This window comes from Chenopodium album, chromosome 18 (genome assembly GCF_948465745.1).
Source record: "Chenopodium album chromosome 18, dcCheAlbu1.1, whole genome shotgun sequence".
Lineage (NCBI taxonomy): Eukaryota > Viridiplantae > Streptophyta > Magnoliopsida > Caryophyllales > Amaranthaceae > Chenopodium > Chenopodium album.
In genome coordinates, this window is record NC_137851.1 from 14,618,563 (window position 1) to 14,633,344 (window position 14,782).

Consider the following 14,782-nt stretch of genomic DNA (forward strand, 5'->3'; position numbering starts at 1 on the left):
AATTTAAGGGTTTACGTTGGTTGCATGTTCAAATTTTGAAACATAGATAAGGTCCGGATCCACCCCTTCCTAATGCTAATTCTCCAATTTTCTCAATGAAAAAGTTGATTTATAGAAATTATAATATTATTTTCAATTTTAATCAACAGGCGTTGCTCAAATGTACAAATTTATATTGATGAAGATAGTTTCGTCGTCATCAAATGCTTTTAGGATGAAGATGTACAATTTTCCACGAAAGGCTGAAATCTCCAACTTTTAATGGTCATGGATAATATAAAGATCATTTGTGATTAATGTGATCCATTTATAGGGAAACAACTCAAACAAGCTAGATTCAATGGTTGATATTGATATGACTAGTGACAGCGACCATCAACGATGGTTTTCATTCCTGTCTTATTTTCAGCTTGATACATACAACTATACAAGATGCAACAATGTAAATTCAATTGTTTGAAAGTTACCAGATTAATTCAAGAATATGGCATCACGGTCATATCAAGGCATAATTCAACACATCAGAACAAAGGTATAATATAGAAGAGGAAGCACGAATCCAATTTATTTTCAAGTACTCGACTTCATCCAGACAATCAAACTCAATTGTTTCACACATAAAAGAAAAAAGTGACGTACATTAGCGCCATTAGGAATCTTTGCCAGGAGATCGTACAGGCAAGTAAGAATAATGATACAAGTTAAGGCACAAATACGGCACTATCTCAAGAACACAGATAGGGATACAATTTCTGGATTTGCTAGAGACTAATCTTAGAAGGCGCAAACACCAGCTGATGGCGAAGGCTCACTGGCATGAATAGAAAGAGGGTCCCACTTCACCATATCACCGCAGTGCCCGCTACTGTTGACTGTGACCACCGGCGTCATTTTCGGTCCACCAACAGGAACTTCAGTTATGGCAGATTCTTTGGCAGCTTTGGCCTTCAAACGGTACCGCTCAGCCCTAGACCCAATAACCTGACCCAGTATTGAGGCTCCTATAGTAAATGCCATAGCTGTCTTAGGCATCAGGACACATTTCCTCAACATTCCTAAGAAGGGAACTGCTGCATGAACAGCTGCAAACCAAGCGGGTGAAAACTTCTTGGTGTGTTCTCTCCATATACCCAAGGGGACATTTGCTGCCATACCCAGGAGTCCAATCGCGAGCATTTTCGTGGGCAATGGTTGAGGCCGAAGGTTCTTTGCCAAGGCAGTACGAGCAAGAGCTGCTCGAGCCGCAACGATGGCTGGTGGGCACTCAAATTTCACACCAGGAGGAGGTTTAAAGGCCTTTGCTACCAATGGTACAACACCGCTTACAGCCCTATAAGACTTGGCTATAGGACAATTTCCTGACTGCAGCCACTCATTACTCAATGCCTCGTGTTTTCCATTTCCCTATAATAAAAATGTAAGTTCAGCAAAGTGATATATGAACAAGACTATAATTTCAAAACATCATTTAATGAATAAAACAGTTTGGTATTCGTGATGCGTACTATGAGTGATTCGTATTTCATATATCAAGATCCCTCACTAGGTGCAAACGTTTAAAGCTTATCAATTGTAGGATATACTATCAGCAAATAATGTGGTAAGTGCAAATCAAATTGTTGGGTTAAATAACCGTGGAAAGGATGTAGGAAAAAATCTTTGCTAATGGGGACAGAATGGTTGTTCCCACATGGTGTGCAAATATCTACTCCGTACAATGTATGGTATCACAACAAACAATTAGATTATAAGCAACCCACCCCACCCCACCCTCCAAAACACAAAAACAGGACAGATTGACAGAAAATGGACCTAACTCAAGCAATGTTCCATAGAGAAGAATCAACCCTTCCAATCCCCAACAACAATAACCTTCCCTATACCAGATGAGATGTAGAAGTAGTATAGCAATGACAGGGAAATACCTTTGATGATTCAGACTTTTTCTTCTGATTTTTCCACTTCTGAGAGAATGCATCAAAGCTAAATGGCCATCCGGCTCCAAATCCTGAAAGACTGATGGTGGCAGCCTTTGCAGCTAAAGGATTAAACTTAGGTGGAGACGGATCAATCTCTAAATTCTCAGTTTGCAAATGTGACCTCCCATAAAGCGGTACAACTCCATTACGGCCATGGAATAGACTGAATGCCATGTCAAAATTGGGACCATCTTCAAAAATTGGGCCTTTGGATCCACCTCCACGCACCTAAGCAAAAGCAGAGAGTTAAGCATGTCAGAAGAAATTCAATAGTCGCAGAAGCTTATAGAGGAAGAACATGTCTTTTAGACTCTATAGTGTGATTTTTAATCCTAAGCACAAACTAGAACTATATCCAATTATTTCTTTTTGTGATTTTTGAAAATTAAGATAATATGTGATCAAAGGTGTGCCTTGGCAACTGTGTCCAGTCAAAGTGATGCAACTATTGAAGAATAGAGTAAGTAGAAAATAACTCCGTAACTTGTTGATGAGCATGTGACTTACAGGAAGAGATAAGGCCAGAGAAGATGAAAAAGAAAAATGCGTTGGTGCATCAATATTCCTCAAAAATGGGCATCGAAGGATATCTTGGTCTGAAGGAAGTGACTCCCCAGCTAATTCTCTGAAGCAAAAGTCCATATCTCCAATGCAATAATTCAGCTGGTGAAAGAGGAAACAAAAATTGAGGAACTAAAATTCTCATTCATTATACAGGAAAGATGTTAAAAAAAAAAAAAAAAAAAAAAAAAAAGGCTTAATATGTAACAACAATACAAAAGTTTTGATCAGCAGTTAACTCATTCCTAGGACCATCACTAATCAGGTAATTTCAGCATAAAAAGAAAAAAAAAGGGTATATCCATCAACACAAAGCAGTATCATGTAATTAAGTATTGCAAACAAGAGGAAAACAGCTTAGGACTACAAATCCTCAATTCAATGTGTAAATTCTAGACCTTTTCTAGAACCAATTCGGAAAGAAATGAAATGACTCCATCCATCTCAACAGCCAAAGCCATACAAGATTTTAATTAAACACAATTGAAAACAAGCACAAAAGGTAGCATTTACATGCTACAATTCTAAAAATGCAAGTAAACCCAAAGGCAAACACAAAGGTAGCACAAAAGGTTAAAATTGTGCAAGGAATAAAATGAGAATTCGCTTCGCAAATGATATTAAACAAAAGCAACCAAGGTATAAATGAAAAGATCTTTCCTAAAATGCATTATACATGGAATTTGAACACTTGGGCAACTCTATCAATAGAATCAAAGAGTAAACACTTCAGTAACTCCTTTTAACAGAACGAAAGAGTCGATTGACAAGGAAGCTGAGCGTATAATTACAAAATAAAAACACAATCAATAGGTAGCTGAAAATGAAGCATATGGAACTTTAGGTACCTAAAAGATCAGATGTCTAAGCTCTCAACTATGAGGAGCCAAAGGTATATGAATATAAATGGCTATCAAAAAACATATGAACATTAGGATAAACATTATGCAATGTCTGCTATTACAGCATGTAACATGCTCCAAAATAAATTTTATAAATGCTAAGCAACATGCTCCAATATTAACACAAATTTCAACATCATATGGTAAAACTCCAAATTCTCCCGTATATATAAAGATTGAGATTTTTCCAAATAAAATGATCAATCACTTTGAAAAAAAAAATAATAAATAAAAAAAGCTCTCAAATAAAATTCAACATAATCAACATAAAACCCAGATTACCTCTAAATATCATAATATAATAAATTCAGAAATTAAATCAATTGAGGGTCAGAAAATCCTCAAACACGAAAACACAAAAAAATGGCACAAATTATATGTCAACATCAATTAACGAAAATTCAAACCAAACCCAGAAGACCAGATCACATAACATGCATGCAAATCATAATTCTGATTTTATTTTGACTTTTTTTTTTGGGGATAATATAACAATCAAATACAAACCCAATACCCAAATAAATATACATAAATAAATTGACTACCCAATTACTTATTAGATATAAGATTGAACAAAAACCCAGAAAAATCAACAGAAATTGAAAGAACAAAAAAGCCACTGATCTATGAAAAAAAAAAAAGCAGAAATTAGGGGATCACCTGAAATCGAATCAATGGGAATGAAAAATTAAAATTCCCTCTAGGATTAATGAAATTAAGGAAGAAAAAAGAATATGAATAAAGGAGAAGAATCAATGGATGGGATTGGGAAGATAAGAGGAGTAAGTATAAATTCTGGGTTAGGTGGGAATGAAGAAATTGTGGAGAGAGAAAGTAGGAAGAAGAAGAGAAGTGCCGTGCTTCCCACACGCCAACTACGATTTTGATAAAATGACAATTAAAAGTCAATTTTATTGCTGAGTCTCTTTTTATTAACTAAAAAAAACGTGTGCTAGTTTAGTTGTATTTTTTAGGAAAATTTGTCAAAAACAACCTTTTAAAGTGTCTATTTTATTAAAAACAACCTTTTAAATTTTTTTTTGCAACTTCAGACCACATTATAAAAATTTTTTACCAAAGACAACCTAATGCTAGTTTTCGGCGTTGACTCTATTTTTCCGATGTTGACCACGAGTGTGTGAGGCACGTGACTTCATATATTGCTAATTATACCCCTTTCCCCTCCAATTAACTCCTATTAAAACCCTTCAAAGTGACAAATTACTTTGAGAGAGGAGGGGATTTAGTACGAGTGAATTGGAGGGAAAGGGGTGTAATTAGGAATATATGAGGTCACATGTCTCATACACTCGTTGTCAACATCGGAAAAATAGAGTCAACGCCGAAAATTAGCATTAGGTTGTCTTTGATAAAAAAAAATTATAATATGGTCTGAATTTGTAAAAAAATATTTAAAAGGTTGTTTTAAATAAAGTGAACACTTTAAAAGGTTGTTTCTAACAAATTTTCCTATTTTTTATATTCTCTAATTTCTCCATATGCATGCAATATGTGCGTTAATAATTACGGAGTGTAATTATTGCAAAACTTTACATGTATTCTCGGTCCGAATTAACGAGTTACACACTTTAAAAGTAAGGGGAAAGATAAGGTATTTCTACCCTAAAGTGTTTCTAATGAGGTTTAATCTCACAATAAGTTCATACTTGAAAGATACAGACCTTATCATTAGACTAAGCTGTACTTGGTAAAACTTTATTGTATATGGGTCTTATGGCATATTGATAATTTTTTATTTGGTATTTAGAGAGTCATAAAGGCGGGGTAAGAATCAATTACAAGATCTTTTAGAACCGGGAGGGAAACTCAACCATTTAAGCTATCCATCACTCTCAGCACAATGGTCATATGACTGATTGTATATGTATATCTTACATGAAGCAAATCTAGTAGTTAATTTGATAGCTAATGTGAGTCATCAGTCATTTAATTAGTGATAATATGACTGACGGATTTGGACATGACATTTGATGTTAAGGTTCGACCCGACCCGAATTTATGATCACCTATATAGGCCCGAGTTAGCTAGCTAAGCACTTTGGGAGTGGGGGGAAGGCGAAAGGGTAAGCGGAAGGGCATCTCTACCTAGAGAGATACAAACCTTACCACTAGGGCACTAGACCAAGCTTTTACTTGGTAAAATTTTTCTGTATATGAGTCTTATGGCAGATTGATCAATTTTATTTTATTTTTTTGGTACCTAGAGAGTCACAAGAGCGCGAGGTAAGAATCAATCCAAGATCTCTTAGAAGCGGGAGAAAAACTCTAACCATTAAAGCTATCCATCACTCTCGGTAGAATGATCATATGACTGTATATATCTTACATGAAGCAAATCTAGTAGTTGATTTGATAGCTAATGTGAGTCATCAGTCATTTAATTAGTGATAGTATGGACATGGTACCTTGTAACAATTATGGTTTATTTTCTATATTTATATTTGATGTATCAAAAACAATTGTATACATCCGATGTACAGTAATATATATTACTGTACATCGAGATAACTTTTGTTGAATTTAGGGTAACTTTTATCCATAAATTTAAATAACTTTTATTTATATAAGGATAAATTATATACTAGGTAACTTTTTATTCATTTTATAATAACTTTGAAACGAATGTACAATATTTTATTGTAAATCCGATTTTTTTAAAAAATGTTTGCCTTGACCCATTAGGAATGTAATTATGAGTAGGGTTTCCAATGTTTTCAATTTCAACATTATATTGTATATATATATAAAAAAAAAAGGTCTTTTATAATTCAACGGCATATTAGCTTTCTAATTCCATAACACACGATGTTGAAAAGTTGAAATATTCATATTCAATATGTATGCGTTGATTGTTAAAAAAAAGAGGTAAGGGAGAGTAGGGGATGAAGAGTTATTGCTTTCATGATTGACGGTAGTAGTGTAGTATATTGCTGACATACAGATAGCAAGAAATAATGAATTAAATCAATCAATTTGTGATAATAAATGTACAACTTTTGATCTTATTTTCTCCAAAATTATGCTATTTTTCTTGCTTCTAAGTATATTTTTTTCTTATTTATTTTTTAATTGAGCAAGTATCCATAATTGACACTCCATTACATGCGCATAAATTGATTGTTGCTTGATTTAACCCTTTTTAAATTTAAAATATATACGAGTATATACTTTATATATAAAGTATGTGATTCTTTATGATTTGATATGGTAATATTCTTGATTGAATATAATTTTAATTTCGTTTACTTTATTTGAATCATGCATGACTTTGGCTTGATTCGGCCATTCGGGCATGACTTTTGCTTGATGTCCTCTTGATATGAAAATATTGAATATTTTTTGTAGTACTATTCCTTTATTTGGGATAGTGCACTCTTATATTCCCCTTGACATTTCATTGACAACTTATAATGTGTTAGACTATTAGAGTAATCTTGTAAAATTATTTAAGTAAATTTGTATCTATGTTCTATAATATTGCAATCACTTTTGAGATTATTCATACATTTTTCTTTAATCACATGGTGTAATTTTATATGCAAGAAAAAATATGATCATGTGAGTGTTGTTAGATTATTGATCTCGATGTATACTTTGTTGATATTGTGTTTTTATTTTTGTATTGTTAATATTTGAAAATATTTATTGTTTAAATTGTGTTTTGCTGAGTTTGATCCTCCACCCCATATTGGTTGCTAAATTAAAAGGTTAGAGAAAGTATATGCTTGTAAAAGTATTGGATGAGACAGTTTGAATAGTTATATGTGTTTAATGTAATTATGTATTAACATACAATCTGAACTTATTATCTGAAAGCCAAAATTAGAGGCTTATTGTTCAAAATCTAAGACTCATCATTATTTTGCTAAGATATGAGACTAACTTAAGATATGAGAGTTTGCATTTCACCACACACCATCTTATTTTGCTAAGTATTACGTTTTAATTATAAAATCATATTTTTTTTTTTTTATTTTTTTTTTTTTTGTAATAACGTTTTTACTGGATGATTGTGACTATAATAAGAGGAATAGGACAGGAATAAATGGGAAAAAAAAAAAAAAAAAGTGATTGTCAAAAAAGAAAAAAAGTAAAAAATGAAAAGTGAGTTTAACTTAAAAGTTTGGTAGAAGTTCAATCTAGAATTGAACAAAGTTTCGTTGAAAAAAGAAATAAACAAACTTTGTTAAACAAAATTAGTAATTTCAAAAGTGCATTGATGAAGTTATATAACGTTAAAACATCAAAGTCATAAAAATGGCTAATGTTCTCACCAGCATGCAGAATATATATACTACTAGTATTTATTTGGCAGAAAGATGGAGCAGAGCATATAGTAGATGATTGCTAAAGTTTGACGAATATCTGTAACGATAAAAGTAGAATGAATTAAATAAAAGTCAAATAAAACTCCTACCACTTACCAAAACAACTTGTCATCACATGCTATGGCATCTTTCATTTCCCATTGTATAACAGACTTTGTCAAATTATAATTATTAAACTAACATATTTCATAATTGGTTTTATTATTCAATGTATATTCCACATGTCAATAAAATACCAAAGATTGTCTACTTGCCAACACTTCTATCTTATTTCCGGGTATACCTCGAGTTTATTTAAAGGTATTTGTTCTCATCTTATCAGTTTTGGGGATATTTAAAAAAGCAAAACTAATAAATCAAGCAAAAAATATACATTCACAAAAACACATCTTTCCAATTTGAAATACATTAATCTTGTTTTGCTTGGTTTTTTTTTTTTTTTTTTTTAATTATTGTTTTTATATTACTCTTTTTGCACCTTTTGAACTAATCATATCAAATTAACATAGTACTAAATTTAAGCAAATTGAACACAAAAGCATTTGCAGTCCTGCAACAGTATAGTTCTTCCAAGTTAAGAAGCAAAAATGGATATACAAAAATTATCTGAAAACCATAGTATTAGAAGTATTTAGCTTAGAAATGAATATGGCCTCAATCAGACCTACCTGTTCACATACTTTCCAAAGGTTACATACTAATGTCTTAATCTTCCTTACTATCCTGAGAGTGCGGAAAATATGTGCAAACAAAAACATTGGAGGATTCAGTAGGCAAAAACGATGCAGATATCAGCTTCGATCAAGAACAAATCATTCTTCAGTTTGAGTTATATATGTGCAAAAAACTAAGATGAAACTTGGCTTTTAGTAATGAATGAAGATATCAACATCCTATGAACTACTCTGATCTTCAGCAGATCTCTTGTATTCTGGTTTCAGTTCATAGCTCCCTTGATTAGATCCTTTGTTGTTGTACACACAAAGGTCTTTCAGTAAATCTTTCATGAATTGCTGCACAGAAACAAGAGTAAACACATGAGCTGATATGTCATTGTCAGAAAAGATTCTTGTATGTCACGGTGTCACCTAACTATCAAGAGGCATAAAAATCCGAGTAATTTGACCATAAACATCTGGTTGATTCTCACAAATTCTGTCTTCCAGGTCAAAAAATTTATCATGTAGTATTTTTATCTTATACTTTAATATTTAAGATAGGAAAACTTAGGAGAAAATTAACACGGGAAAACCCTGAAATGCAAATCAAACAGACAACTGAAACAGTTGCAGTTCTGCTATCTGAAGATCTGCCATATGACGTACTCAGCTTAATTTTCTTAAAAATTAGACATATATAGGCCTATGATAGATGCACTTATAACAGCTCCAAGGAGTACCAAGCCCCATATATATCTGTATACAACCCTTTTGATAAGCACAGACCTCAGTAGACAACATAAATCCTTGACCGTGTAAACTTTTATGAATAAAAACTTGATGGCCTGGGGTCACAGCACTTTTCCCATCCAGAGTTATACATTACAAGGGAGAAATTGGCCAAATTTCATGAATAGTATAATATGTTGAAACCCAAAATTAAATAAAGAAAAGACATTAAAATTACAGAACACAATCTATAAAAAGCGTTAAGACTAAAAATCATTGTTTTATCAATGTTGAGAACCTAACAAAACACAAAATAGATCAACTTCTATATAAAACCATTTCTGGCAGTATGAAAAGAAAGAAAGCGTATGTCCACATCTAGGTATTTAAGCAAGAAACAAACCTCAGGTTGATCTGTCTTCTGAACCAGCTCTTTAAGAGTCCAGTTGGGTTGCTGTTCAAATAGTTTGAACATAATGTCTTCCATCTCTCCTCGATCCCTCCTAGTTCTCTTAGTTTCAGATCCTTTAACAACCACTTTCTTCTTCTCCTGTAACAGAAACAATCTTTTAAGATGAAATGACAAGCTAAAGAAGCAATAGACAAAGGGAACAATACGGTATTACATGCACACATGTAACATTGACAAGGTAAAGTACAAGAAAACTTGTTCAACCTGAGTATGAGTGATCCCTGTCATAGGTATTATAGGCCTGTCATTGCCAATCACCTGTTTTGTAACCAGCACATCAGCCGATGAAAGAGTTGATTAATAAAAAGCACAGGAAAAAAAAAATACATAGTAAAAAATTAGATCAATCAATAATGCGGAAGTTACAAAGACCTGAATCTGTCTAGTCTTTGTCATGGATCTGTCCGTTCGTTCACGACATAGTTTACCGTAGCTCTCAATTGCATCATAGTGAGGCCTCATGTCAAATTTGTTATAAATTTTCCCTTCCACACTTATCTTCCCTGTAAGTAGTGGAGAGCAGTCATAACAGGTACATTATAATGGCTGTTGAGCTGTTCTTACCATCCTAAGTACAAATTCTACATCACAAGACATGCATACAAAAACAACTAATTCAAATTTTTTTGCACTGATTTACAAGCTGAAATTTCTGCCAGGACATTAAGCAAATCAGGCTATAAAGTATGAATGGGAAGGAACCATCAACAATGTCATGTTTTAGTTTCATTTCAAAGGACTAAAGGAGATTATTAAGTCTAATTTTCCAGCTTAGATATCTCCAGATAATTTTTAGATGGTCAACCGGCCATTTAGGATTACAAAATAGAAAATTGTAATATGACATAAATCTTTAAGTATTCCATGAAATTGATTAGTTTCTATTTCTTTAACTATGGAATATTTTGATTTAAAAAAACCTTAAATAAAAGAACATTCCCTCACATAAAATAACAGAGGCATACATACTCCATAGACATAAGTTTCTTATGATTGGCTACAATTAGCATATATATTCTGAATTTTCCCAATTACTTTCCTCATAACAGAGAATTTATGCTGTTCAGACTTCAGAACATGACAAATTTGTAACCAAACAAACAAAAGACATTGTACAGAGAGTAGACAGCACATAAATTAATGCCAAAATATGTATTTTTCAAATCAGGAAAAAGCTGGCTTATAGTAGCACCAATATGCTCTAGAAAAGACAGATTAGCCTATGTACTCACCTTCGTTCTCTGAAAAGACAGACATTGGAACAATTTCCTTAGACATGTCCATAGAGAAACGCTTAGGCACATTTCCCAAATCAGAGCCAGACAATTCCATGGTGAACTGATCATAATATAAACAATGTATCAAATTTTAGAATTATGACAGCAAAGGAGACAAACAAATATGGAATCCCATAAATTCTCCAGACTTGCTTAAGTGAATATACAAATGAATATTATCCAATTAAAGTTCTCATTTTGTCATTCACTTGTTAAAACTTCCTCCGCCTCTAAACAATAGACTACTTTTTACTTTAGTAAGTTCAAGTTTTACTTTCCATCAATACCATACTCAAATCAAGAATTCTGAAAAGTTGATAGTGAAAGAAAGTTACAGAATTTAAATTTGATTTGTCAGACCCTCGATCATAAGTGACAAACGAGTTGGGATGGAGACTGCGGAGACAAATAAAGTGAGTAGAAATACTTTGAATTTGATTATACAACAAGGTATACAGACAACCAAGAAAAAAAAAAAAGAACCATAATCATGCATCCGTGGAAGAAACGAGTATCCAAAGTAACTCAATGTGCAATGGAGGACAAAATCTAAAAAACCCTGTTTTGAGTTGTCAGTAATATTCTTAAATATATCTTGGACTAATAACAGTCTAACAACACCAGGTGCTGTTATCAAATAGACTAATAAAAACTGAACTCCTTAGCCTAAATACTTGACATAAAAAAAGCCCAAAATAAAACAGAACAGGTACTAATGATAAATTTTGATTCCTAAAACAGGTCCCACAGTGTTTACACTCTTTAGAATAAAGAAAAAGTGTTAAAACTTGTCCATAAGCTGATTAAAACATAATGTCAACAATTTCCTAGGGGTGTACTGTCGTGCAAAAACATTAGACTACTGAAAAATTGTAGATTCCTTTGGCAGTATCTAAATATTATAAAGTGTATAAAATCAAACAATCATCAATAAATAATGTAATGTAATCAATACTTTCTAAAAGATATTTATCCAATCAGCTCAAGCAAAGAATCATATTATCTGATACATTACACAGTAGACACCCAGAATCACACTGCAAGAAACTATACAAAAAAGGGGAGATTGTAATCAAAAGTATTAACACGGTACGCTTGGGGTTCCATGGCACAGATGATCTGGAACAAAATACATGTTCCTACGTTCATCTCAGAATCTAAGTATCCTAATGTTTTCCAGCTCATTTCATTTGTTTGCAAGTCCACAGACTGGAAAACTTAATAGTTAATTACATACTCGTAGTATCAGCACACTTTTTGGTGCTGTTATATCATCAAATCCTCCCATGACACCAACCCATAGCAAACCATGTGAGTGACTAACTTGAATAATTTATTGGGACCATATACAATCCCAAATTACATACTCCAAGCACATAATTTTATAATATAAGGTCCCAACAAAAGAAAAGGCACAAGGACGACCAATATGTCCTCCATCAAACAAAGCAATATAATTCATCTCCTCTCCACAAAAAAAGCACACAATCAACCAGAAAAATAAAATGTCGTACGGGTTTGGAGAGGTCCAAATGTACGCAGCTACTCGTTCTTGATAACGATCATTCCCTCTATATTCTTGTAAGTACAATAAATGTAATTTACGTAAAACATATATCCAATTGTACAAGAATTACAACAAGGGTTACGAATATATTGTCCTTCTGATACATAGCATACACTGTCTTACACTACCAATGCAACATTATATCAAAATAGTTCAATTCATAACATTAATTACAATACTAATGCAACTTCACTAATTACAATCACATTTCAAAATAAACATCATCAATTCATCATTTTCCTAATTTTTCTTCCTCAAACCCAGAAAAAGGCCACCCTTGAAAAATTCATCCAAATATAAAACCCACATTATAATTGAAATAATTCATAAAACAAAAAAGAACCCAGAAAAATATAAAGAAAAATAAACCCACCCATTACCCTTCGTCCAGAAAGTGCACATCAAAACCCTAGAATCAAATTTCAAATTAAATCAAACAATTCCCAAAATGCAAGAAATTACAAAATTTAAAAAAAAAAAAAAAAAAAAAAAAAAAACAGAAAACAGAAGGAACCCTAAGAAATGGCGACAATGCAGGAGGAGAGAGAAACGAAACCTGACGAATAGAGGGGTCTTCAGGGTCAGAGCAAAGAGGATCAATGGAAACGATAACTTTAGCAACAGGTAAATCGTTGGGAACAGAGGAAGATTGAAGAGCGCGCGAAACAACAGAAGGGCATTTCATGAGCCACACTGCTTTATCTGCCTTGCTTGTGTCAACGTACCCACTATTACCACTACCACCTTCCTCCATTGTTGCAGATTTCTGAAGAGAGAGAAAATGAGAGAGAGTGGCAATGGCGGATTGGTGGGTGTTGTTAGAGAGAGTGTTGATGTAAAAAAGGGTGAGATTGTTGGTTTATTTATAGTGGTGATGGAAAATTTTCATGGTATGGTGGATTGGATTTGTCTGTTATATTTATTTTTTTTTCTGACATTTGTGGGTCCTTTAGGATTTCTAGGCCCACTTCTTGTCCACCATGTAAAAACCTTTTGCTTAGGTGGCGAATCGGTCTAAAAAAAAATAGAATGGCGGATAAGAGGTAAAGCTGATTTGTATGCAATTGTAAGATCAAGAGTTGAGAAAGATCACTTGAAGTTGAAATTAAAAATAGAGGATGAAGTAAATTGAATGATCCATATCGAGAAATGATAGAATACTTTGTGAGATTGAGCATAATGTCTGCTAAGTGCTAATATCATTAATAAATACGGAATACTTCTTTTTATGCAACATACAGTACAATTATACACTAGTTATATTAAAACTGTCAGCTTAGAGAGAAAACAACAAAGAGAAGCTCTTTAGACAAGATATATTTCCCCTCTGCTTCTCTTTCTCTTAGCTCTTCCCTTCGTGTCCTCTCTAGCTTCATCCTTTAGTTGCTTAACTCGCTTAATAATGGTGGGAAGTCCTTGGTTTGATCCACTATTGTTGTTTTGGGTTTCGTCTTCCTTACGTCATTAGTCTACTTCTTGATGAGGAATTCTTGGACTCTAACTGTTAGAGTCATAATCGTCCATTCACTTTTACTTTACTTGAAAAAAAATAATGTCATAACACATGTTGGTATTTTATTATATTTTAGATAGTATCACCATGATACCAACCATCTTATTCATTGATACCAACGAACGTAAAAATATTTTGTTGGTATCGATATGATTTGTTGTTGGTATTATGTGAAATACCAATGTGTGCTGTTATGACTCTAACAGTTAGAGTCCAAGAATTCCTCCTTCTTGATATCAATCCATGACTTAGTACTTACTTCATTTTCAAATAATTATCATGTATACTATTTTAGTCGGTTCCCAAATAAGTCTTACTTTTAATAGAACAAAAAACCATCTTACCGAACTCATCCACATTGTGGGCCCCACTACTAATTATTCTACTCACAACCTCTTTCTTCCTATTTCATATTCACATGGAGAATTTCTCAGCCTCAAGGAACTATAATCTTGGACTCAATTAAGGGTGTAAATGTAATTCTTCCATTTAATAGAAGAGAAAGAGAATAATGGTGGACCCCAATCCTGATTATTGTCGGTTGAACTAAAAAAAAAAATGGGTAAATAAAAAGGCAAAGTTCAAAAGTTAAAAAAGGGGTTGAAACAGGAGAGAGAAAACGAAAAGGAGTGAGAAAGAGAAGTGAGATCAAATAGGAGAGAGAATTGGTGGAAATTCAATGGGAAATTAAATTCTTTTGCAGTATTTTATTTAGTGGAAGAAAGAATAAAAATTTGGAAAAAATAATGCAATGAATTGGTGGGAAGAAAAATG

The 14,782-nt window shown here is 33.0% G+C and overlaps 2 protein-coding genes across 2 annotated transcripts; both read right to left on the bottom strand.

The window, feature by feature from the left end:
* Positions 1–535: 535 nt before the first annotated feature.
* LOC145591550 (uncharacterized) lies at positions 536–4,323 on the bottom strand. The gene is made up of 4 exons (XM_081648038.1): positions 4,103–4,323; positions 2,487–2,642; positions 1,926–2,207; positions 536–1,404 (listed from the first exon to the last, which is right to left on the bottom strand). Exons 2-4 carry the CDS (start codon positions 2,619–2,621, stop codon positions 775–777), a joined length of 1,047 nt encoding a protein of 348 aa, XP_081504164.1. The 5' UTR covers positions 2,622–2,642; positions 4,103–4,323; the 3' UTR covers positions 536–774.
* Positions 4,324–8,393: 4,070 nt separating this feature from the next.
* On the bottom strand, positions 8,394–13,346 carry LOC145593164 (uncharacterized). Its single transcript, XM_081649669.1, has 6 exons — positions 13,052–13,346; positions 10,884–10,989; positions 10,024–10,154; positions 9,856–9,909; positions 9,583–9,729; positions 8,394–8,804 (listed from the first exon to the last, which is right to left on the bottom strand). Exons 1-6 carry the CDS (start codon positions 13,247–13,249, stop codon positions 8,685–8,687), a joined length of 756 nt encoding a protein of 251 aa, XP_081505795.1. The 5' UTR covers positions 13,250–13,346; the 3' UTR covers positions 8,394–8,684.
* Between the last annotated feature and the right edge of the window lie 1,436 nt (positions 13,347–14,782).

Bases quoted from the DNA above. Each gene is read 5' to 3' on its own strand.
- LOC145591550 (XM_081648038.1), bottom strand. From the start codon at position 2,621: ATGGACTTTTGCTTCAGAGAATTAGCTGGGGAGTCACTTCCTTCAGAC. The intron at 2,208-2,486 runs GTAAGTCACATG...GCTTTTGCTTAG, and splicing joins CTCTGGCCTTATCTCTTCCT to GTGCGTGGAGGTGGATCCAA. The intron at 1,405-1,925 runs GTATTTCCCTGT...TTTTTATTATAG, and splicing joins AAAAGTCTGAATCATCAAAG to GGAAATGGAAAACACGAGGC.
- LOC145593164 (XM_081649669.1), bottom strand. From the start codon at position 13,249: ATGGAGGAAGGTGGTAGTGGTAATAGTGGGTACGTTGACACAAGCAAG. The intron at 10,990-13,051 runs GTTTCGTTTCTC...TATTATGATCAG, and splicing joins AAGACCCCTCTATTCGTCAG to TTCACCATGGAATTGTCTGG. The intron at 10,155-10,883 runs GTGAGTACATAG...CACTACTTACAG, and splicing joins TGTCTTTTCAGAGAACGAAG to GGAAGATAAGTGTGGAAGGG.